General features: G+C 36.6%; 2 protein-coding genes across 22 annotated transcripts in view; one reads left to right on the top strand and one right to left on the bottom strand.

Moving 5' to 3' along the window:
* SDCCAG8 (SHH signaling and ciliogenesis regulator SDCCAG8) overlaps window positions 1–1456 on the bottom strand; it is a 267820-nt gene extending 266364 nt beyond the window's left edge. For all 12 annotated transcript variants that reach the window (XR_007478804.1, XR_004479471.2, XM_004284509.4 and 9 more), the window contains exon 1: window positions 1005–1456. Coding sequence is in view for 9 of the 12 variants with exons in the window: in XM_004284509.4 (XP_004284557.2) it covers window positions 1005–1071 (67 nt within the window). In the remaining 3 variants the exon portion in view is untranslated. The remainder of the gene's footprint in view (window positions 1–1004) is intronic.
* Window positions 1457–1646: 190 nt separating this feature from the next.
* The window catches only part of CEP170 (centrosomal protein 170), a 142112-nt gene continuing 118469 nt past the window's right edge, over window positions 1647–25289 (top strand). For 3 of the 10 annotated variants that reach the window (XM_049713496.1, XM_049713491.1, XM_049713489.1), the window contains exon 1: window positions 1921–2183. The gene's annotated coding sequence lies outside the window, so the exon portion shown is untranslated. Of the gene's footprint in view, window positions 1852–1919; window positions 2184–2930; window positions 3079–25289 lie in introns of those variants that run through there. The other 7 variants (XM_049713506.1, XM_049713495.1, XM_049713502.1 and 4 more) reach the window with 5 other exon arrangements.

The raw sequence follows: 25289 nt of genomic DNA, 5'->3' as shown, positions 1-25289 counted from the left end.
AAAATGCAAAAGAACAGAAAGTAGGGTGAATTACATCTAGTAGAATAAATATTCTTTAATGAAACTTTTCTTTTAGTCTATATGTCTATGCCCCATACAAAATATATTTCTTATTTATGGCTAAGATTTAAAAAAAAAGCCTGAAAATCATTGCTTTATGTGAATTATTTTATTTGCTCCTCACAAGGACCCTGCAGACAATATCATAACTTCTACTTTAAAATAAGAGAAATGAGGTTTCTAGATGTTATATATGATGTTCAAGATGATAGAGCTATCTACAAGTATATCACTTCTTCAGCTACTCATAGGGTACTATAGTAATAAAATCTGAATTAACTAAAAAAAGTTTCAGTAATAGTTAATTGTAATATAATAAAGAAAAACATAGGCTTTTAAGGCAGACAGGTCTGACTGAATTTAATACCTGGCTCTGCCACTAACTAGCTATGTTGGCTTTGGCCTAACTTAACCTCTTTGCACCTCTATTTCCCCATGTCTAGAAGAGGGACATTCATAAGATTGTAAGTTTTAAGTGATTTAATGTATGTAAATAGCCTAGACCACTAAATAGAAGCTGTTGTGATTAAAATAATTATTAGTGGTTTTTTTTCCTGGTCCAATAAATCACATTCAATCCACTACACCATAATTTGAATGTGTAAAAAGAGCGCATCAGGAATTTACTGGATTATAAAGAGAAGTATGGGAACTGGGCAAAACTGGCATTGAGCCGTCCAAGAGTTTCTGCGGGCGCCGGGTAAAAAAGATGCCCAAGAAAAGATCAGGCAGTTGGTTCAGGTAACTATGGGAATCAAGGGAAACAATGTTGCTTAAACGTAAAAACAAACACAACTATTTAATCTTTCCACAGCAACATCCATCTTCTTCCTCTGCGTTCTGGCTAGGGCCGAACCAAGGTGTTAGGAAACGCCCCTGGTCAGCTCCCGTCCATTAGGCCCTGCTATCAAGGGGCTAGGGCACAGAGGTTCCGAGCAACTCACCCCGGAGACTCCGTTGATACTGCCCCAGAATCTCCTCCAGGGCAGAGTTCTCCGGGGACTTCGCCATGAACACACTCGGGGCCCAGAGATGGGAGTTGCGTGGGGAAGTGTCCAGTGTTCTCCCCTCGGAGTGCTAGAGGCCTCAGCCCCCGGAAAGGGCCCACCGACTTCCTGCTGCTGCTGTCACTGGGGAGCACAGAATCCCGTACTGAGCTCTCCAGCCTCTTCCCACCCACGGGCCCTCGTGGTGGACGTCGGAAGTTGTAGTCCACAGTGTCCGGGCTTACAGTGTCGAAGCTCCTAAGAGCACTCCCAATGAAACTACAATTCCCAGAGGGCAACGCGCTCCAAGCTCAAGCTTTGGCGGTTTGGCGGCAAGTTCCGGTTGCCAAGAGACTCCTTGGAGGCTCCGCCCATTTCTGTAGCCCAGCCAGGCTTAGTCCTGCCTTCAACCCATCCTGCTGTGTGGACCACCTAACTGACAGAAAGGGCTCACTGAAAGCCTTTACTCTTCTAAATTCGCTTATATGCTGTTGATCCTTGAGCCTTCTCAAGAACGCAAATAACAAGCTCAACACCCTTCAGCCGCAACATCTGCCAACACCGCGAAATAAATTCTCAAGAAAAAGAAGCTCTGAATCTCCCAAACAGCGTAGATCGTGAAGGCGGCTGACACTACCAATCTTAGCACGCCCAGCGACCCGACCACAGCTTGGAGTTGGCGCACTGCCGGCTGGGAACTGTAGTCCTTGCCGGTTGCGGTCCCAGCTAAAGCCCGGGTCCTCTTCATTGTTGAAGCTGGTCTTTGGTATACGCCTGCGTAGTCGGCAGCTGGAGAGGCCTGTGGGTGAGACCCCCCCCCCCCCCCCCGCACAACCCCTTTTCATTGTCTGTGCTTGGCGCTTGCGCAGTAGGAGTTCGCTGGGACTGGGCCGGACCAGGGGTGGGGCTGGGCTCCTCGCCCTCTCCCCGGGCGCCTGCGCACTGGGCGGCCGCTCCTTGCCGTTACCGCTATGTGCGGAGCGTGTGCGGAATAACGCTATTGCCCAGCGGCGCCGAGGGGCCGAGAGCTCGACCGCGGCGGCGGCGACGACGACAGGGTGGGGGAGGACGCTTGCGAGAGACTCACGGGACGCGGTGCGCCCCGCCCCCCCGTCCGGTCCCTCTCAGCAGTGAGGGGTAAGTGATGCGCTCCGATGCCGTCGCCTCCGCCTTTCCACATCCTTCTTTTCGGGTTTGCAGCGGGGGCTCGGGCGCGGCCCGCGGCGGGAGGGGTTGAGGGCCGGCGGCGAGGGGCGCTTCCCTGAGGCTTCGCGTGCCGCCCTCGCCCCGGACCTGGGACTCGTCGGGGGCACCCCTCCCCCCCACCGCCCCCCAACCCTGCGTCCCCGGGCCCTGTGTCCCGGCTTCCCCTGCAAGTGTCCACGTATTGAGTCGTCTCTGGCTCTCCTGGCTTTGTGCAGCCCCCTCCGCCCCAGCAGTTTGCAGGGGTGCGGGCGGAGCAGCGGAGGGAATGGCTACGCTGCTGCTGGAGAAGGGGTTTTCCCGATCGGAGCAGCTCCCAATGTCGTTTCTTTTTGTGTGGTTGGTTTTGGTGTGTGGGGCGGTTTGGGGTGGTCCGGCGAGGAGCCTTTTGGATGCGGTGGGAGGGCGTGGAAGACGTGGTGTCACGCACCCGCCAGGCGACAGCACCCGCTCAGGCTGTGGCTCTGTAGTAACCCGGGGGAGGAGAGAGTAGCTTCCTGTCGACTTCATTGTCCTGAAATTCAAATGTGGGCTTTGGTATGGGTCCCTTCATTTTATGTAAGGAAAAGAAAAATTAGCAGCTGCCTAACAAGGGGCGGGAAGATGTGGGATTTGTACCCTAAGTCATAGTATCTGTTTTTTTAGTGTTTAGCAGAGTTTTACTTGGAGAATGTAAGCTCCTGGAAGACAAGGACAGTACCTGTCCAAGCATTGCCAAGGTGATCCATATAAAATTACTAGCTCACGATGAAGAATGGACCAGGAAGGGCCTGACGACGAAGCTGTTTGTGTAGCAGGAAAATGAACCAGCAGAATGTTTTTTCATAGGGTGGGTAACGCATTCACGTGCCTAAGGGAATAGGTTAGGATACATCTTTCCGTTTTGTTTTTTAAGCATTCAAAATCAAACATAGGCCTGGTACATTTCTGTTTCTGAATTTTTTATTCATATTTTTATTCTCTTAATGAAAATTCATCCAGTTGGGAGAAATGTGGTGAAGCAGATAACGTACTTGATTGAAAATGCATCTTTTAAAATGATTTGATTATTAAGCTTACAACCGTTTGCTGGCATTAAAACAAGCAAAAGAGAGATTGAAGCCGGATGGGGAGGAGCAGGTGGAGGAATGATGTGAGAGGAGAAGGTGACATTATGAATACGGTATCCAGATCTTCACTGATACAACCCTAGCTGGGTATGCTGCAAGGATTTAGGAATTCAGCTCTGGAAATATTACATTGCAAGTTACAAACCATTTTGTATTTTTCTGCCATTGTTTTTTAAAAAGTAAAACCAGTGCTGCTTTTACTTTTTCCTAACTTTGCAAATATTGTAGAATTTTGGTGTTTTAAAACTGAAGAGTCTAAATGCATTTGACAGAGAAAGAGGAAGACATTAAAACTTGGAAAGTTAACTGACTTGGCTGTCCAAGCCAAACTGCTAATGAAAGGCAGAGTCCAATAAAACCAAGGTCTCTTCTGCAACGTGCTCTTTTCAGCTGTGTCCCCTAGTCCCCCTACCCTGTGAAAATTTATGGAAAGCTTCTCTGCATGCTCTTTGAGTTGTCTGTGACAATCAAGTTCATTGATACCTCATAGTTGTATTAGTCTAGTCTTTTTCTTTTGATGTGAAAGTAATAATTCTAATGAAGTGGAACTATAGTTTTATAAATTAACTTACTGATATAGGAAGAGATGTCTTAACATGGGCTTTTCATAAAAATGGAAACTGTTGGAATTTTTTCCCTACTTATCAGTAACCATATTTTAATAACATTTTCTGCTATTTGGTAGTATTTTTTTTTTTTTGGTAGTATTTTATAATATGATCAACTCTATAAACTCTGAAAAATGAAATTGCTACATAACAAGAACCCATGAAGTTCAGTTTTCTTCAATTAATGAATTTTATTTTCAACTTAAAACTTACTTTTTGAGGAAAAAATTCATGTTTAACTTTTTTATTAAAATTGAATTTGTGCTCTTTTATTAAGTTGATTTTGCCATAAAGTGCTTTTTTGTTTTCTTATACTTTTTATCCCTTAATTCCACATTGTATTTTAATCAACTTTTTTTAATAGATCTTTATTGGAGTATAATTGCTTCACAATACTGTGTTAGTTTCTGTTGTACAACAAAGTGAATCAGCCATATGCATACATACATCCCCATATCCCCTCCCTCTTGAGCCTCATTCCCACCCTCCCTATCCCACCTCTGTAGGTCATTGCAAAGCACCAAGCTGATCTCCCTGCGCTATGCTGCTGCTTCCCACCGGCTATTTTACATTCAGTAGTGTATATATGTCGATGCTACTCTCACTTTGCCCCAGCTTTGCCCTCCCGCCCCCACTCCCCCGTGTCCTCAAGTCCATTTTCTATGTCTGCATCTTCATTCCTGCCCTGCCACTAGGTTCATCAGTACCATTTTTTTTTTTTTTTTTTTTTTTTTAGATTCCGTATATATGTGTTAGCATATGGTATTTGTTTTTCTCTTTCTGACTTACTTCACTCTGTATGACAGACTCTAGGTCCGTCCACCTCACTACAAATAACTCAATTTCATTTCTTTTTATGGCAGAGTAATATTACAATGTATATATGCACCACATCTTCTATATCCATTCATCTGTCGATGGGCATTTAGGTTGGTCCCACATCCTGGCTGTTGTACATAGTGCTGCAGTGAACAGTGTGGTACATGTCTCTTTTTTTGTTTGTTTCTAAAATTTATTTATTTATTTTATTTTATTTTTGGCTGTGTTGGGTCTTCATTTCTGTGTGAGGTCTTTCTCTAGTTGCTGCGAGCGGGGGCCACTCTTCATCGCGGTGCGCGGGCCTCTCACTGTCTTGGAGCACATGCTGCAGACACGCAGGCTCAGTAGTTGTGGCTCACGGGCCCAGTTGCTCCGTGGCATGTGCGATCTTCCCAGACCAGGGCTCGAACCCGTGTCCCCTGCATTGGCAGGCAGATTCTCAACCACTGCACCACCAGGGAAGCCCACATGTCTCTTTTTGAATTATGGTTTTTTCAGGGTGTATGCCCAGTAATGGGATTGCTGGGTCATATGGTCGTGGCCTCTCCCATTGCGGAGCACAGGCTCCGGACGCGCAGGCTCAGCGGCCATGGCTCACGGGCCTACCCGCTCCACGGCATGTGGGATCCTCCTGGACCGGGGCACGAACCCGTGTCCCCTGCATCGGCAGGCGGACTCTCAACCACTGCGCCACCAGGGAAGCCTTTTAGTTGTATTTTAATAGACTTTTAAAAAAAGAATTAGTATATTTCTTAAATTTAAATTTACTTAAAAAATAATCTGTAATTCACCATGTGGAATTATATTAAATCAAACTTGAAATGTATTTTACTGTTAAATTTCATGGTGTGCTAAAATTACTTTGTATGGAAGTAAATAACCATCTGCATGTTTTCCAACTTTAAAAAAATTATCATGCGTTGTCTATTAATGTAAATATCAAGGTGCTTTTAAAAATTCTATGCTTAGGGATTTATTTGTTACAAGTATCAGTTTGTTGTTTCATTTTATCACTTAAAAAACCCAAAAAAACTAGTTTTATTGGGCTTCCCTGGTGGCACAGTGGTTGAGAGTCCGCCTGCCGATGCAGGGGACACGGATTCGTGCCCTGGTCCGGCAGGATCCCACATGCCGCGGAGCGGTTGGGCCCGTGAGCCATGGCCGCTGAGCCTGTGCGTCTGGAGCCTGTGCTCCGCAATGGGAGAGGCCACAACAGTGAGAGGCCTGCGTACTGCAAAAAACAAACAAACAAACAAAACTAGTTTTATTGTTGCATCTGATATCATTCATCTAGTACTGAATACTGTATCTGTTTGAACTTGTCAACATGTTTTTTATTCAACAAAATTCTGTAGTGATTTGTTTTTTCTTTATCATGAACATTGGGGGGTTAAGCAGTACACTGTTCTAATAAATATCTAACAGCATGATATTAAATTGCCAACTAAAATATCTGTATAGTTGTCAATTATTTTGCAAGTATAAGAAAAAAAGGAATTAAATACCATACGAAAAATTCTGGTGGGTAGATAATATTGGCTGGAGCATTAAGTGTTTATATGTTTCAGTAAGAAATGGGTTTCATCTAATGGGGAGAAACCTCGGACTATTTTTATTTCATAAACTTTTGTTAATAACCAAGATTTCTAATAGCTACCCTTGGTGAAATGGGTCTTTATTTACTCAGATATTTCTTGAGGGAAGTGCTCACCAATGAGGTAGCCAGTGTGGGCTATCTAAAAGAGTAAGAAAACATCTGTCTGGTAGTAGGCTTGATTAAACTGGATATGTAGTCCAGTTTAGTTGAAATGATTATGCAACAGTATAATTTTTTTGCCAAAACGAATGACATAGTTGACATGTACTAAAAGTAAACCCCACTTTTGTGTCAAAGGTAGAAAGGAAATCAACAAAAGCAAGGTTATAAAAATTTCTTTCATCCAGTAGAGATTATGTGAAGCATAGAAGTAGAAATGAATCCTAAGCGTGCATTGCTTAGGTTTGAAAAGCAAAGAACGAGACAGCAGAGAGTAAGTCCTTATTTAAGTATATAAATGGCTAATAAATAATAGAAAATATTATCCTTTGGAACATAATATTTACTGAATAAGTAATACCTACTGTGTATTAAGCACTTACTAAGTGCCAGACATTGTGTGTGTCTATGCATAATTCATGCAGCAGTTGTGTAAGTAAGGTATTATTTTACACTTAAAGTTGAGAATACTTGAGGTCCAGAGTTAGTGAATAATTTTGACTCTCTGTCACACATTATTAAGTGGTAAAGCCTATAACTGAACCTTTGTCTTTTTGACTAAAGCCAAAATTCTTTCCACTCATCTTTTTCAGTAAGTTATAAAAGGCAACATTTATTCCCTTCTAATTCACAAAAGTTTAGAATTAGAGGAGACTTTAGAAATCATCTCAAACAATGTGCTGCTTACTACTAATATCCCTGAGATCTTATTGAGTCCAGCTTTCCCATGAGAAACACTTGCATGAAAAAATGGGCGTAGGATGGTAATTTCGCTTTTGAAAAATGTAATAGAAAGATTTTACTAACCTGAGCTAGTATCTGCTTTACTGTGTAACTTCTTCCATTGGTTGCAGTTCTATCTTTAAGAGTAAGATACAGTAAGGTTTTTCTCAATATATTGGGTCTCTGTTAAGTTCTCCCTCTTCTAAATTAAATACTACAACCCCTACAACTTCATGTGATACAGTTTCCTTTACCTTCCTCATCTCTGTCACTAGATACAATCAGTTTTGTCAGTGCTATTCTTTTTTGTTGCGATTCTGTTTCTAGCTTTAGTTCTGCAGTTGTGGTCTGAACGCAGTGTAGTGAAATTACCCCTTTTCTTAATTCAAGCCATACACTTGTGTTTACGGTCTAAAATTTCATTAACTCTAACAACAGTAATGTCTTGCCAGTTCTAAGCAAAAAAAAAGAGAGAAAAATGTTATGTGGCTTTTCAAGTTATATTTATCCAATTCAAGGGATTATTTTTTTTTTTTTACATTCTGTATTTCTACTTTTCTAATGTTAAAATAACCTTTTTTTATGAAATGATAGTGTTAGTAGGTGGTAAGTTTCTTTAGATATTTGTCTTCGGGTTTTGTTTTCGTGTTTTTACATAAGCAATAAAAAGTTAGTCTTTTGGGACTTCCCTGGTGGCGCAGTGCTTGAGAGTCTGCCTGCCGACACGGGGGGACGTGGGTTCGTGCCCCGGTCCGGGAGGATCCCACGTGCCACGGAGCGGCTGGGCCAGTGAGCCGTGGCCGCTGGGCCTGTGCATCCGGAGCCTGTGCTCCGCAACGGGAGAGGCCACCTTTGTTGTTTCCTATTTTGTTTTTTGAAAAATTTGTCTGGAAATCACTGATGTAAGCAACATAAACCCGCATCTTTTGTATGTTAAGATCTTTCCCATTCTGTATATACATGTAGATGATGTTTTTTAAGCAATATGTACCTTTAACCCTTTTAAATATCATCTACTTGAGTGTAGTTAAAAGTTGAGATCTTTTTTAAATTTTATTATTTTTGGCTGCGTTGGGTCTTCGTTGCTGCGCACAGGCTTTCTCTAGTTGTGGCGAGTGGGGGCTACTCTTTGTTGTGATGCGTGGGCTTCTCATTGCGGTGGCTTCTCACTGCGGTGGCTTCTCTTGTTGCGGAGCACGGGCTCTAGAGCGCAGGCTCAGTAGTTGTGGCGCACGGGCTTAGTTGCTCCGTGGCATGTGGGATCTTCCTGGACCAGGGCTCGAGCCTGTGTCCCCTGCTTTGGCAAGCGGATTCTTAACCACTGCGCCACCAGGGAAGTCCTTGAAACCTTCTTAAATAATGATTCTGTCATCCAAGGGATTAGCTTCTCTTCCTGGCTTTTTGACATTTATAAATTTAACGAGCAAGCTCTCTTATGTCTTCATCTTGTGCATGTATTGGATATAGCCAAGGACATACCATGCAAATTTATAAATAGAATAAAAGTTACATAAATTAAGTATGCTGGAGGAAAAAGGTGACAAAAAGATACTGAAAACCATTTCAATGTTTTGTTTTTAGTTAAGGAGAAAATCATTATATTCTCTAATACTAAGGGAGTTGGTTGAAGCTTACTGTCTGGTGGAGATGTGGATAATTATATAATTATATTGTATGAAGTCAAGTAAGCGTAGATGCTGTGAGTAAAAATGAATTAGAGTAAAGGGATAGAGAGTGGTGGACTGCTATTTTTTATTTATTTTTAAATAGTCATTCAAATAACACATTAAAATTGTTCAAAAAAAACAAAATATTTTAAAAACAAACAATGTGAAAAATCCTCCCACCCATCTACCTTATCTGCTGAGTTAATAGGTAACTTTTCATGTATCTTTCCATGAATTTGTTTTCAATTTAAGTAAATACAGTATATATTTTTAACCTACTTACCTCTTTTTACACTAAAGATAGCCTCTTTATACAAAAAAGAGGCATCTAGAGAGCTACTATTTTAGTGACTGGTTAGGGAATACCACTCTTTGAGAAGGTGTCATTTATTAGAGACTTATGTAAGGAGGCACACCATGTAGATATCTGGTTGGAGAGTGCTGTGGTCCTGGACAGGAATGGGATGAATGAATTCAGAGAACAAAGAGGCCACTGGCTGGAGATGAGCAAGAGGAAGGAAGAATAGGAGGAAACGAGGTTCGATAGAGATTGTATTGGTTGACTTTATTTAAAATGCCTTGGGAGTTCATTGGAGTGTTTTGAGAAGGGGAGACTAACTTTTTATTGCTTATGTAAAAACACGGAAACAAAACCCGAAGACAAATATCTAAAGAAACTTACCACCTACTAACACTATCATTTCATAAAAAAAGTTTATTTTAACATTAGAAAAGTAGAAATACAGAATGTAAAAAAAAAATAATCCCTTGAATTGGATAAAAGAAAAAAATCCCTTGAATTAGACAAAAGAATTGGCTTACATTTTTAAAATATGGTTCTGGCTGTTTTGTGGATAATAGACTGGAGGGGAACAAAATGGGAACAGGGAGATGAGTTAAGAGACTATTGGAATACTTTAAACTGAGGTGTTAATGGTTTAGACTAGAGTGATAGTGGTGGAGGTAGTGAAAGTTATTAGGTTCTGGTTTTAAAAAATCAAGAGTTTTGGACATGTTAGGTTTGAAATGTCTATTAAATGTCCAAGTGGAGATAATCAAGTAGGCAGTTGAATATTCAAGTCTAGATTTCACAGGAGAGGTTGGGACTGAATATATTTAAATTTTAAGCATCACCAGTAGACTATATTTAAAACTCTAGGACTGGAAGACATCACTTAGGTTGAGAGTTTGAGAGTAATTAGATTAAGAGGTCCAAGAAAGAATTGTACCTGATGCTCTCCAATAGTGAAAGCTTAGCAAGAGAGAAGGAGCCATCAAGGATTGAAAAGAGGTGGCCGGTGAGGTAATGAGTGTGGTGTCCCAGAAGACAAGTAAAGAAAGTGTGTTTAGGGACTTCCCTGGCAGTCCAGTGGTCAGGACTCTGTGCTTCCACTGCATGGGGCACAGGTTTGATCCCTGGTTGGGGAACTGAGATCCCACAAGCTGCGAGGTACGGCCAAAATAAAATAAAATAAAGTAAAATTTTTTTTAAAAAGTATGTTTAGAGATAAGGAGTGATCAGTCAACTATACCACCTTTAATCACTTAAACATTTCTTAAGAAATCAGGTTATATCCTTTTTCCTTGTTAACTATCTCTGAAAACGTTATTATCAGACCTGTCTTTATTCCTTTATTCTCATGTATCAGTGAAGATGTTCTTTTTTTTTTTGGCTACGCCATGCGGCTTGCAGGATCTTAGTTCCCCAACCATGGATTGAACCCGGGCCACTGCAGTGCAAGTGCCGAGTCCTAACCACTGGACTGTTAGGGAATTCCCGCGATATTCATTATTATTCTCCCCCAGAAACTACTAAGTCTAAAGCCGTGAACAAAGTTTTACTCACAAATACATTGCTGCTGTTTCTTAGGTCGATGGATGTGGCTGCTTTGCTACTGAGATTTGTACAGGGGAGATGGTTGCTGTTCACTGAGAAGAATTTGCTCTCAGGAATTGCTTCAGAGGCATTAATTGTGTGATCTTGGGCATGTCACATCATTTCAGAAGTTCAGTTTCTTCATCTGTAAAATAAAGCTGGCAGTAGTCCAACTACCTCAGAGGTTTATTTTGTAAAACAAATGAGATAGATATAAAAGACATGAAAGGTATAATTGCACGTAGGGATCCCCTTCCCAGTGCCCCAAGTGTGGTACCACTTGATAGTGTTAGATTTGAAGAAATGTTTTGGTTTGGGTGATGAATAGAAGTATGTTTTCATTCTGACTCTGTAGGAATAGTTTTTTACTTCTTGTGCATTCTGTCCCCATATGCAGTTTTGTACATCATTTTACAATACTCTTGGGGTTGGAGGAAAAGACATGAGGCCAGAAAGAGGCTTTGAAATAATAACTTTCTCCATTCGTAAGCACATCTTTCAATTCTAAGCATAGTGTCTAAATGAGAATGAAGTCAGAAAAAAGTAAGCAGCCTAGCTTACTTTTTTTCCAGGCCAACAAAGAGCATTTTCCTATTTTAACTAGCTTTTTACTGGATAAGGATTTCTCAGATTCAAAGCTTAAGGGTTGATTAGGGGTCTTGAACTCCGATCAGCGAGCTAGAAACTGATTTCACGAAACAGAGGATAGGGGAAATGAATGTCCTTGATGATGGAGAAGTAAGTATAAAATCTTTATTTTGATGAAAAAGGAACATTGCAAATAGAGGACTTCCTGTGGTAAGCTTTTTTAGACAATAGGACTATAATTTCAAACTATCTAGAAAATACCATTAAGTCAGGAAGAACACATTCTTACAATCCTACTAGCTAGTGACACCACTGTTACATATTCTTGTCTATTTTGGTTTAATCTGATAACATTTTATCATGAGATTAAACTTTCATTTTACGAAGCTTATGATTTACTTGCAATTTATGGAAATTAAGGATGTTTTTAAAAATTGTAAACAACCCTATAGTGGACATTTCTAACTGAATTTCTGTGCAAATCAGTATTTTTCTTTCCCACTATTTCAAGAAATGAATTGTGTCAAAGAACATGTAGAGTTCTAAAACCTTTTCTAATTTTCTAACGTACTGATAATACTCCATCCGCCCCCGCCCCACCTCAGTCTGTTGCCAAAGTACACCTCCCTCATTGGGGTATGAAATTGTGTTTCTTCAACGCTTTACCACTGCTGGGTATTACATATCTTTTTAAAATTTTTGCCCAGTTGATAAACTAAAAACCTTATTTAGATTTCTCTTATCAGTAATACATCTGAAAGTCTTTTTAAAAATGCTTATTGGTTATTTTTATTTCTAAAATAAAGGGCTCTTATTTTTAGTGAGTAGCTCATCATATTCACTTGTAACTACTTCTTTTTCCAAGATTATCATTTGCCTTTTAAGTTTATGTTATTTTTACCCAGCAAAAATCTTTAACTTGTATATAGCCTAATTTCTTTTTTCCTTTTTCTTACGAAGTAATCCCGCTGCACAACATTTTATTGAATACATACCTATATTTTTTCTTGTAGAATTTATGATTTGAATTTTTACATGCAAATATGTTAATTTATCTAAAATATATTTAGGCATATATATAGCCTTTTGTCATGTATTGCATAACGCTTCATTATCTATCACAATTTGAAATGTCTTCTTAAATATGCATAGATTTATTTCTGGATCTTTTATTCCATTTGATTGCTGCCTATTCCTGCACTGCTGTATTATTACCACGTATTATAACATAGGTTTATAGTATCTGTTTACAAATGGATACTTTTCTCCTTAGCCTATTCTCGTGTCATAGAATTTACCTAGTTATCCTTGTATGCTTTTTTTTTCCCCGATGTGTTTTAGGGTTATTTTGTTAAGCTCATTTGAAAAAATCCTTTGGGGTTTTGATTGAGATTAAACTGAGTTTATTGACTTATTTATGATCTAAAAGGTGACAAAGAAACTCTCAAACAGGTATTTAAGGCCTTAGTTTTTAATAGTGTTTTCAGGTCTATTCAAGTTTCTACCTGTTTTTGAGTCACTTATGTCATTTTTATCTGCCTAGAAGTTTATTCACTTGAGATTTTCAAATTTAGAAGCCTAAAATTGTAGATATAATTATTCTGTAAATTGAAAAGATCACGTCTGTGGTTACACCTTTTTTTCTGGCCGCACCATGAGGCATGCAGGGTCTTAGTTCCCCAATCAGGGACCAGGGAGTGAACCCTCACCCACTGCAGTGGAAGTGTGGAGTGTTAACCACTGGACCACCAGGGAAGTCCCAGTTACATCCTTTTACAAAGTTAAATATTTGTGAGGAATGAAGAAAAAAGTCTGCCAGGGGTTTTAGTACTTTTTTTTTTTAAGAATGAGCTTTTGATTTGTCATTTTTGTCTTTATGTTTTTAATTTATTATTTTTAAAAATCTTTAATATTTATCTCTACTAGTTGTCGAATAGTAAGTTTATTTTTATTTTTCAGTTCAGTGGAAAACACTTAAGGCTGTAAATTTTTTTATCAGTACACCTTTGGGTATCTTCCTTAGATTTTACATATATTGGTCTCAGAGTTTTTACTTTTTAAACTATTTATTTCTTTTCACCAGAGTTAATTCGTGAGGTAAGTTTTTGTTTTTAAATACAGGGCCTGTGTGTATGTGATTTATTATTGTTCTTGTGGATTTTTTCCTAGTATTTTTTTAACATCTTTATTGGTGTATAATTGCTTTACAATGGTGTGTTAGTTTCTGCTTTATAACAAAGTGAATCAGCTATACATATACGTATATCCCCATATCTCTTCCTAGTATTCTTAATGGAAATTCTCAAGTAGGCAGGGAAATTGAAACAGTTTCATAGTGACTACTCATATACCCACCATCTTGATTCTACCATTAATATTATGTTAGTTTTATCACATATCTGGTCATAAATCCATTGTCTATTCGTCAGTCTATGTTACATTTTGATCCATTTCCAAGTAAACTGTAGACATCTGTGTGTGTGTGTAAGAAAAGTGTTCTTAAATCATTTGAAATTGTTTCAGTTTTAAGTTTTCTGAATGTGCTTTTGAAATATTTTCTAACAACCACTGTCATATTAAACAAGAGTTTAAAATGAAATATACTGTTTTCTATTCCAGTAGTATTACGGAACTCAATTTTTCTGTAAATAGCTAGCTTACGAAATTGACACTGATGACACTGAGCTATTCCATTCTTGGAGGATGGGTATTCATTGTGTGTATGTTCATCTGTGTGTGTGTGCTTTTGAAGAGGAATGGTAGATAGTTTGGTTTTTGTTTTTGATTAAGCTGAAGAGCTATTGAACAAAACATACACTGTTTCTCTAATCTAGTAATTCTGCCATTTCCTTCAGTTGCAAATCCAGGAGTGAAATATTTCTTCTCAGTTCTACATCTCACTACCTTACACTTCAACTATTCCCCTACCCTTCACTTATGTGAAAAATTCTGTGTTGGGCTGTTCACTAAAAATAAGAGCCTTTGCTTGCAGTAAGAGAGCACGGTTAGACCATAAGAATTTAAGTGGTTCATATAACAAATTCCAGAATGTTAAAGATGTACTATATGGAATAGGAATTTAAAATTTGTAAATTGGAGAGGTGGGAGCAAATAGAGTGCAATTAAATGAAAGGTAAATAAAGTGAAATTTAGAAATTTATTTGGGGAGGGTGGCTTAGGGACAAGAGAATTGGGCTATTCAGTGTCTAGTAATTATTGTTAGTGACATTCAGAACATAATTCATCAATGGAATCTGGCACCTTTTTTGCTAATGGTATTTAGGTTAATTGCAAGTTCGTAACCCTTGCTCCCCAAAGATACGAGGTTTGTATAAGATGGATATTTCATCAAAGAATGCTATCTTGACAACCATTTCTTTCATCTGATTTTCAGGTGTCTGGTTTTGTCACTAGGATTTCTAATCTCTGACTTGTTCTTCCCTTTCTCTCTTTTTCTTGGTTACAATTTGTAGTTTTTCCCTCCAGCCTCAGCATTCTAAGTCAAGACATTGTGTATTTCCTGTGCCCTAGTACTTTCTAAATTTCTTTCTCTTTAGTCTTCACAATTACAGCCCATTTCCCCCATCCCTACTCTCCCATGTTGTCAACCCAGTCAGTCCAAGCTGAAGGGGTCTTTCTTTCAGAGGAATTAGAAAATACGTGTTTTCGCGTACACGTTTCATCAGTGATTTATTTAAATAAAGGGAGGTTGCTAGAGAGAGTACCTGGGTGGTTGATACTGCCATTTATCAAGATAGACAAAGCAGGAGGGAGGCAGATTTTGTTCAGAAGATGGAATGATGGAATTTTTTTTTTCAGATTAATTTTGACAGGTGAGTGGGGACTTGGAACTGAAAATGATTTATAAGTAATTAAGGTCTGCATCTTATAAAAGAGGTTTTGACTTGAAACTTACTTAGATGCATGACTTAATGTAATAAACTGTATTTGAAGTCCAGTAGCTTCAAAGAAGTCTCAAAACGAACATGTATTGGGAAGTAACCTCCTAAAAACACAGATTTAAAGAGAAAGTAGAGACTTTCAAAGAGATTGAGGAGTGGCCACGGAAGTCAGAGAAACCAAAGTAATGTTTCTAGAAGGTAAGAATGGTCACAGATACTGAGAGTTGATGTAATAGGAATATTAATGATCATTGGGTTTAGCAATTATGAGGACATTTTTTATCATGATTCAGTAAGGCAGTTAAGAGGAAGAGAAAGGACAAAAATTCAGTAAACCTTCAGAAGATAGGGTAAATTCAAGAATGGTTGAAAGGTAAGGAAGTGGATTAGCAAAAGCAGGCTAGTCATTAAAGCCTAGCACTAAACAGAAGGAAGGAAAGCTCTTTTAGGTGAATTATATACTGTCTGTACTTTATTTTCTTTTTCAAGGCTTTAAAAATTTTTTCATGCTTTATAATCATTTTAAAGCACATTCTTAACAGTTCTTTTGTAAAACAAGTTTTCAAAATGCAAAAACTTACATTTAAAATAGAATAAGTTCTTAAAACATATGATAATATATTAATCCCTTTATTTGAAAGTTCATTAATTTTAAGGACATAGATTCTGAAAGGGTAAGATATCCTTAGATTCTAATAGGCACTTGTATTTTTATATTCCAACTTTGCTGTGTGTAAAAGGAGCTAGTCTTAAGAACTGGATTATAGTTTCTTAACAGGAAATAACATTTATTAAAACTAGTAAAGCTACTTTTTAAAATAAGTTGCTGTCTAAGGGTATCATGCTCAAAATCCAAGTTACCTTGGCCTTGGAAATCCAAATTTACTAATATGGGTACTGAGTTTTGTTATAAAATTGCTTTCTGATTAGGAGATTTGAGTCTTTCTCTGATAATGTATATATACCATATACTCTAAAAAGTAAGTTTACTATTTGACAAAATTCAAATATAACGATCAAGATCACTTCTTAAAATTGTATTAGAGTTTGAGTAAACCTTCTGTGTTGGATCCAAAATAAATGAAGGAAGCAAAAGCAAAATTTTATCAAATATATCAGTGTTAAAAATAAGGACAGAATAAGGGCTTATGTCCAGAGCAGGGAAGAATAATTATGAAATTTATGAATCTGAGTCTCTAGGCACTTACTGGAAATAAAAATTATTTACTGCTTTTCATATTTTGAATATTTTTATTTGATCATGTGAAAGTGTCTGATCTAAGTCTCCATGGGCTATGAATAAGAAATTAATGGATATCTATGAAATGCAGGATTATTATATCTTTTTTATGGATTCTCGAACATGTAATGGAAGCAGTAAACTACTTCAAATAAAAAAATTTAATAGAAATCACAACAGGACTCTGACTAATGAATTTAATGTATATTTTTCCTTTTGCTGGCATTTACCCCATAGGTTGGTCTTTAGTAGTGTGACACGATTTTATCTGTTTAATGCAGTCATAGGAAACTATTTGTCTGTCAGAAGTTGCAAAACTTCAGGGAAAAAAATGGGGGTCATGTGAAGGAGAGAACCAACTTCATTTTTTTGAGCTAATCACCTTTATAAGCCTAATTGTTTTACAAATTAAAACATATATTGTTTTATTAGTAAATACTGTCATCAGGTATCTGCTTCAGAAAAATCATACAGCTTAGTTATTTCTGTCTTAGATGACTTTGGAGGTTGTTTCTTGCTCTTAGGATAAACACACACACACACACACACACACACACACACACACACTCTTTGTCAACATGGTGTAAATAAAGGAATAATTTGTACAAGGGGTTTGATCTCCGTTTTACTTTTGGCACTGTTACTATGTAGCTATATGACATTGGACAAGTCTTTAGTCTTACTGTCTCATTTTGTTCATTTGTAAAAATAAAAGGCTTACACTATGTAAAATTTAAGGTTACCATGTACTTTTAAAGTAATATTTATTGTGTCTGTGAAAGATTTAGAATATTCTTCAGTTGTCTGTTTATGTTCCATTGAGTCACAAATAATTAAGAAAACCAGAGGAATTGGAGGGTTTGTATGGTATGCAGTGGTGTATAGAAATTGGAAAAAAAAAAATGAAGAGGGCTGATCAGAGGAAGAAAGAAAGGAAGGCTTGAGGAAATAAGCTTTCAGAAGGTAAACCTTTTTTTTTCTTTTTCCCCACATATCCTGATATTCGTTTGCGCTCAAAGTATTATCTCCTAGTAATAATTGTTCCTAAAAATACCAATAATCTTTTAATCTATTTTGGCCATTTTTATCCTCAAACTTGCAGAAGCTCTTCTCCAAATGAAATAAATGTCAATAGGGAATTATTCTTTAGCTATGCCTGGAGATACCCTCTCTTAAAAGAATTGCTGAAAGAATTGCCTTCTCAGAAATATTCACACTACAAATTATTTCCAGTAAAACCATTACATACCTCATAGTTTTCTGGTAATGATGAACCTAATTCTGTAAGCATCAATAGTTTAATGAATTATAAATTATGAAAGAACGGACTTTCGGACATAGTAACAGTTGAAATGACTATTGAAAAATTTCAGCCAAAAGATAGGCTTGATTGCTTATGTAATTTACTAATTTGTATGAATTCTGTATATCTTTATGATTGAAAATATGAAGCTCATTATGCTTGTTTGATCAGACCAAAATTTCTCTTTCCAACATAAATTATTTTTCATCTTCCTGTTCTGTGTGTTTATATTCTAAAGGTATGAAGTTTTTAACTAAAGCCATCCTTAATGTAAATAATTTTGTGATTCCTGTTTGTATAAAGCTGAGCTAGCTAGAGTACCTACTAGCAGTATGTGAATATTTACATTTAAATTAATTAAAATTAAAAAAAATAAAAAATCTTCTCAAATGCTTTTGCCATATTTCAAGCGCTCAGTAGTTCACATGTGGCCTGTGGCTTATGTACTGGACAGTGTAGATACAGAACCCTTCTATCATCAAAGTTCTATTGCACAGTACTGTAATATTTATGAGCATTGTAATTTAACATGAAGGTAAAAAGAAATAGTGTATAATTTAGGCTAGTAATTAACAACTTGTTATTAGACAATGAATGAGTGCTTCTGTGATGCATTCATAAAATATATACTTGTCTGAAACATACTCTGAGACTTCTTAGTTATTCTTTTGATTTCAGTTTTCATGTGTTGTACTGATACTGTGGTGGAAATGATTTATACCCACCTCTCAAACAATTTATTTATAGTGAATTAGATGAGAAAAGGTAGTGATGATAATTAGAAAAAGTTGGGTTTTTTTTAATTGAAGTATAGTTGATTTACAATGTTGTGTTAGTTTCTGGAGTATAGTAGAGTGATTCAGTTATACATATATATATTCTTTTTAATATTCTTTTATATTATGATTTATTACAGAATATTTAACATAGTTCCCGATGGTGTACAGTAGGTCTTGGTTGCTTATCTGTTTTATACATAATAGTTTGTATCTGCTAATCCCAAACTCCTGATTTATTCCTCCTCCACTCCTTTTCCCCTTTGGTAACCATACATTTCTTTTTTATGTTTGTGAGTCTGTTTCTGTTTTACAAATAAGTTCATTTGTGTCATATTTTAGATTACACATATAAGAGGTATCGTATGGTATTTGTCTTTTTTTCTGACTTACTTTACTTTCTGTGATAATCTCTAGGTCCGTCCATGTTGCTGCACATGGCATTATTTCATTCTTTTTTATAACTGAGTAATATTCCATTATGTATATATACCACATCTTATCCATTCATCTGTTGATGGACATTTAGGTTGCTTCTGTGTCTTGGCTATTGTAAACAGTGCCACTATGAACATTGGGCTTCATGTATCTTTTCAAATCAGAGTAGAAAAAGTTTTTAAATGGCACATAAGGCAGTTAGTTATATGCTGAAATTCATTACAGAAGAATGACAGAAACAAGAGACATTGTTCTCATAGAGTGAACTAAGAAAGGTGAATCAAAAACATTTGGGTTTCAGGCTCTTATAAACCCTTAACTCAAGCTGCTTTCTTCCACTATCACTCCCTCCTGTAGGTTCTGTTTTCAATTCTTTGAGACAGCTTGGTGCACCTTTTCCTGCTCCTAGTAATAGTTGACCTGACAAAGTTTTTCAGATTCATAGTTGTGCATTGAGCTTAGAGATAGTTTACTGTTCTTTCAAATTCTAGGTTTCTGATCTATGCTGTACCCCAGTTTACTGAATTTGTACCATTCCTCTAGATGGATCATTGATTTTTGGTCTCTGATTTTAATATAAATTGATTGATTCTTCCTTGTCTATGGACTTCTCAGGGAGAAAACCTTGGAACCTACTTGTAGCCCAGCAGCAAGCTAAGAGGTAGATTGAAAATAGATTGAATTTTGCATGACCTGTCAATGTTTATTGTGTAAAAAGATAGTGTCACAGAACATGTTACTAGGTAAAAATACGTTCTTTTCAGCCATATTCAAACTCTTTAGCCAAATCTTCATCTATAGGAATTGACATCACTAGCACCATTTCAAGGCATACTTGAGAGGAAACTACAAAGGCGACAGTAATTGTGGAAGAACCCCTGAACTTGGTATCTGAAAGCCCAGGTTTGAATTCAGATAGTTCCTGTTTACTACTACTAGATTTGTGACCTTGGTTAAGTCATTTAACTTCAGCTTTCTTCAAGGGAAAAATGTTTCTCCCATGCTTGTTTTGTTTCATTCATGCTTATATGAAAGTATAAGCACCTAGTACAGTTACTGGAACAAAGGAGGTACTTGATAAATATTTGAATCTGAGTCTTGATTTGTTAGTGTAAAACAACAAAATTATGTTTTAACAGAGTTGTACAGCTCTAGAGAAGAAAACAAGTCAGCCTTTACATTTTTCATAAACTGGCAGAGAAAACTTGGCAGAAACTTTTTTTTTCTTTAAAAAGATGTTTATATGAACAAAAGGAAGATCAACTGATTTTTTATACAGGCATTTACATATAAATCATTTAGTGTTTGCTTCTTAGATTTTTTTTTATGCTTTGAAGGGTGTTTTAAAAATACCTTGTCTTCGTGATGTTGTATAAGAAACTGAAAAAATTCCTTTTGTGTCTTTGAAATGCATATTCTTATTTCTCTGAAATAGTCCTTAAATAGGAAAATTTCATCCTTAATATTAACTTTTTTTTAACATGTTTATTGTAGTATAATTGCTTTACAGTGTTGTGTTAGGTTCTGCTGTATAACAAAGTGAATCAGCTATATGCATACGTATATTCCCATATCCCCTCCCTCGTGCGTCTCCCTCCCACTCTCATCCCACCCCTCTAGGTGGTCACAAAGCACCGAACTCATCTCCCTGTGCTGTGCAGCTGCTTCCCACTATCTGTTTTACATTTGGTAGTGTATATATGTCAGTGCTACTCTCTCACTTCATCCCAGCTTACCCTTCCCCCTCCCAGTGTCCTCAAGTCCATTCTCTACGTCTCTATCTTTATTCTTGTCCTTTGGCAGAAACTTTTAATGCCTAGGCAATTTGTAGAAAAGTATATCATCAAATCTAAGTCTTCTTTTGAAAGTATATAGTAAACTCAGATATAGAATGTATGACTATTGATATTTGGAATATCATCTTCATTTTCCTTAATGAAGAAACTTTTTACTTTTTAATGCTGTTTTAGGCAAAAGTTGTAAATTAGGCTTTTTCTCCACATGTATTTGGTTTTTTCAAGATTTAATTAATAATGTATGTGGCAGATTATAAAGGTAAAATTTGGAGCAGTTGTTCCAAAATAATCAAGAGTATATGAAAGCAGAAGTTTTCCCAGTATAGAATTTGTTCACATGCTCATGAACAAGTATCTTGGTAGGTATCCAAAAAAAGCACAGCTGTGGATTTAATTTTAGGGATTAACTGTACTGTCTCAAATGGGGGTGGGGATTTTAAAAGGAATAAATTTTTCCCAAGAATGTATTTCATTATCTCTCCCATATCAAGTTATACAGCAGAGTTGAATTTCTGAGTATGTTCTAAGTATATGTCACTTTCTCAGACACGTTTCCCGGACCACCCAGCCTAAACAACACCACCTTAGAACTGTTACATCATGCTGTTCTTGTTTTTCATGTTCCAGTCTTCCCATTGTCACTGAAGTTGTCCTATTCATTTACTTAGCTTTTGTTTGTCTATTTTTGCTTCTATGAGATTATGAACTTTCTCTGTCTTATCACTCTTTCCCTGTTACTAGTGCATAGTACACACTTTATGAATGAAGAAAAATAGATTAATTCATTGTGTAGTACTCTAAAATAAGAGTTCTCTGGTGTAACTGTTGTATAATGTTTGTCTACTTTCTAGAACTTACATAATTTTCATTGTTAAAAAGGTGTGTGCATATGTGTGTATGAAGTTCTTAGAACTGTCTGGCATATAGTAAATGGTCAATAAATGCTATCTATTATTATAAGTAAAAGATTGTAGAAAATGATGTTTATTTGCCTTTATAGCATATGATCAATCATATCTGCACCTTATTTGATTCTGAGTCATTAGCTGAAATGCATCCCTAATGTTTTTATCATTTTCAGAAATATAAGGTGTCAGAGGCAGAGCCTTTAGTGTTGAGGATATTCTCTATTAGGGATTTAGTAGGGGGAAAATGTGAAATAGTAGTCCTGAATTTATACATTTATTTAAAAATTAGTCACTTATCTTTTGGGTACTCAGTATGATAGGATAAAAAGGCGCGATATTTATAGCAGCTTTATTAATAACTGCCAAAACTTGGAAGCAAGTAAGATGTCCTTTCACAGGTGAATGGATAAATTGTCATACATCCAGAGAGTGGAATATTATTCAATGTTAAAAAGAAATGAGCTATCAAGCTGTGAGAAGATACGGAGGAACCTTAAATGCATATTACTAAGTGAAATAAAGCAATCTGAAAAGGCTACATACTGTATGATTCCAATTATATGATGTTGTAGAAAGGTATGGAGGCAGTAAAAAAAAAAAATCAGTGGTTGCCAGGGGTTGGTGCAGGGAGGGATGAATAGGAGGAGCATAGAGGGTTTTTAGGGCAATGAAGATACTCTAAGATACCATAATGGTAGATACATGCCATCATAACCCATAGAATGTACAACAGAATTTTATGTCTAGTCTACATATCTAAGATTGTAGGCTTCTCGATTTATTCCAGTGTTAGAAATTGATGCTATGGGAAATGGAAGAGTCTTGAGTTGTGTTTTAGTTATATTGTTAATCGCTTTAAATGAAGCAAGAAAATGTATTCATTTCTCAATAATAGACGTTAATATTTGTAATTCTTTAGTGAGATTTCCTGGAGTTTTTACTTTTTGTGATGAAAGCCCTTACCTTCTCTCATGCCCAAAACACATGCACATGTATTTAGAGTTTTGATTTTTCAGAATTACGTATAAAACTCTCAGGACCCTGAATCTATTTAGCTTGTTAAATCTAAACCTAAGCCATACACATGTTAATTATATGTTCATGATTAATGGGTAAGCATACTCCATATAGTCTAATCTCTGAAACTATACTAGTAAGTTTTGGGGCCAATCTTTTAGTCTCTTAATTCCTCTTTAGATAAAATTCTTCCATACTCTGGATATATCAAATTCCTTTCTTTGAATTCAAAGAACTCAGTATTCTTATTTAATTTGATCTTTAATTTGGAAGGGAGATACAATGCTATTTTACAATAGCATCTCACCTGTAGAATTCTGCTGCCTACAACTAAAGATCCAAAAATAAACTAAAGCTTGTGGAGTGACAAAATTTATCTTTCAAATGAAAACACATGTAGTTTATTCACAGGAGCTCTCATTCAGATTCTTGTTGTTCGTTTTGAGCCTAGTTGAAATATACTTATGTTATTTTTAAGGCCTTGCAGGAGGGAATGGGGCTTTAAAGTGAAAAATGAATACTGATGAGAAATGAGAAGACAGAAAAACATGTACGATGTGAGTATGGGGTCTCAGGAAAGCAGAACTATCAACAGATAGTATTAGGACAGATATAGCCCATATACCTTATATATTCTGATGAAATCACTTTTATAGCATAGTTTAATAATTCTTGATAATAGTGATGATCATGAGCTACTATTAGAGTTAAATACAGTAGTTAATATTTTGAGTTGTAAAAGGTGGGTAAATGTGAAATATATTTTAAAATATTTTCATTGAAAATGGTAAAACTAAAAACTGGTGTTGATACTTTAAGGCAGACTTTCTATAAAGGGCCAGAAAGTAAATATTTAAGGCTTTCTAAGCCGTATGATCTCTGTATGAACTACTCAACTCCACTGTTGTAATACAGAAGCTTTGTGTTTCATTAAAACTTTATTCACAAAGTAGGCAGAAGGCTAAAGTTAGCCAATCCCTGATTTAAGGAAAAATTCTCACTTCTGTGGAAAACTTGAATGTCCAAAATACCTTTGTTCTAAGATAGACAAAACCAAATACAAAACTAAACGAAATAAAGTTTTACTATGTCTCCAATTTAAGAACAGAGGAATCAAGGCAGAGAGAGGACTTGAGTGGCCTTTCTTTTTCAATAACACTTTTTAAAAAATCATGGTAAAGTATATATAACATAAAATTTACCATTTTAACCATAAGGTGTACAGTTCAGTGGCATCAAATTCACAGTGTGTAACTGACACCACTATTTCTAGAACTTTATCATCATCCCAAACAGAAATTCTGTGCCCATTAAACAACTTCTTATTCTCTCCCTTCAGCCCCTTATAACCTCTATTCTACTTTCTGACTGTATACATTTGCCTAGTTTAGGTCCCTCTTATAAGTGGATCATACAGTATTTGCCCTTTTGCATTCTGTCTTATTTCACTTAGCATAATATAATATGTTGTAAGATTCATCCACGTTGTAGCATGTATCAGAATTTCACTTCCTTTTATGACTGAATAATATTCCCTTATATATACATATATATTTTTTATTCATCTGTTGATAGACACTTGGGTTGTTTCCACCTTTTGGCTACTGTGAATAATGCTGCAGTGAACATTGGTGTACAAGTATCTGCGTGAGTCCACATTTTTTCAGTTGTTTTGAGTATGTACCAAGGAGTGGAATTGCTGGATGATATGGAAATTCTCTGTGTAGCTTTTTGAGAAACCATAGCAGCTACACCTTTACACATCCCCACCAGCAATGTACAGGGTTCCAATTTCTCTACATTCTTACCGACACTTGTTATTTTCATTTTTTGATAATAACCATCCTAATAGGTGTAAAGTGGTATCTCATTATGATTCTGATTTGCATTTCCCTAATAATTAATATTCTGGATATGAATCGCTTATCAGATAAATAATTTGCAAATATTTTCTCCCATTCTTTTCACTCTCTACATAGTGTCCCTTGATGCACAAAAATGTTAAGTTCTGATAAAATCCAATTTATCTTATTTTTCCTTCTAAGAGTTTTACATAGTTTTAGCTCTTATGCTTAAGTCTTTGATCCATTTTGAGTTAACTTTTGTATATGGTATTAGGTAAAAGTACAACTTTATTTTTTTGCATGTGGGTATCCAATTTTTTCAGCACTAATTGTTGAAAAGGCTGTCTTTTTCCTATTTAATGTTCTTGGCACCCTTGTTGAAAACCAATAGACCATATCTGTGAAGATTTATTTCTGGCTGTCTCTCCTGTTCCATTAGCATATAGATCTATCTTTATGCAGCACTATACTGTTGTAATTACTGCCACTTTGTAGGAAGTTTTGAAATAAGGAAATGTGAGTTCTTCAACATTGCTTTTCTTTTTCAGGATTATTTTGGCTCTCCAGGGTCCCATGAGATTCCATATGACTTATAGAATGGATTTTTCTTTTTCTTCAAACAGTACTTTTGGGATTTTGATAAGGATCACACTGACTTTGTAGATTGCTT

Source organism: Orcinus orca, chromosome 1, assembly GCF_937001465.1.
Source record: "Orcinus orca chromosome 1, mOrcOrc1.1, whole genome shotgun sequence".
In the NCBI taxonomy this organism is placed as follows: Eukaryota; Metazoa; Chordata; class Mammalia; order Artiodactyla; family Delphinidae; genus Orcinus; species Orcinus orca.
Note: the sequence above shows the minus strand (reverse complement) of the source record. Positions and strands in the feature narration are given on the sequence as shown.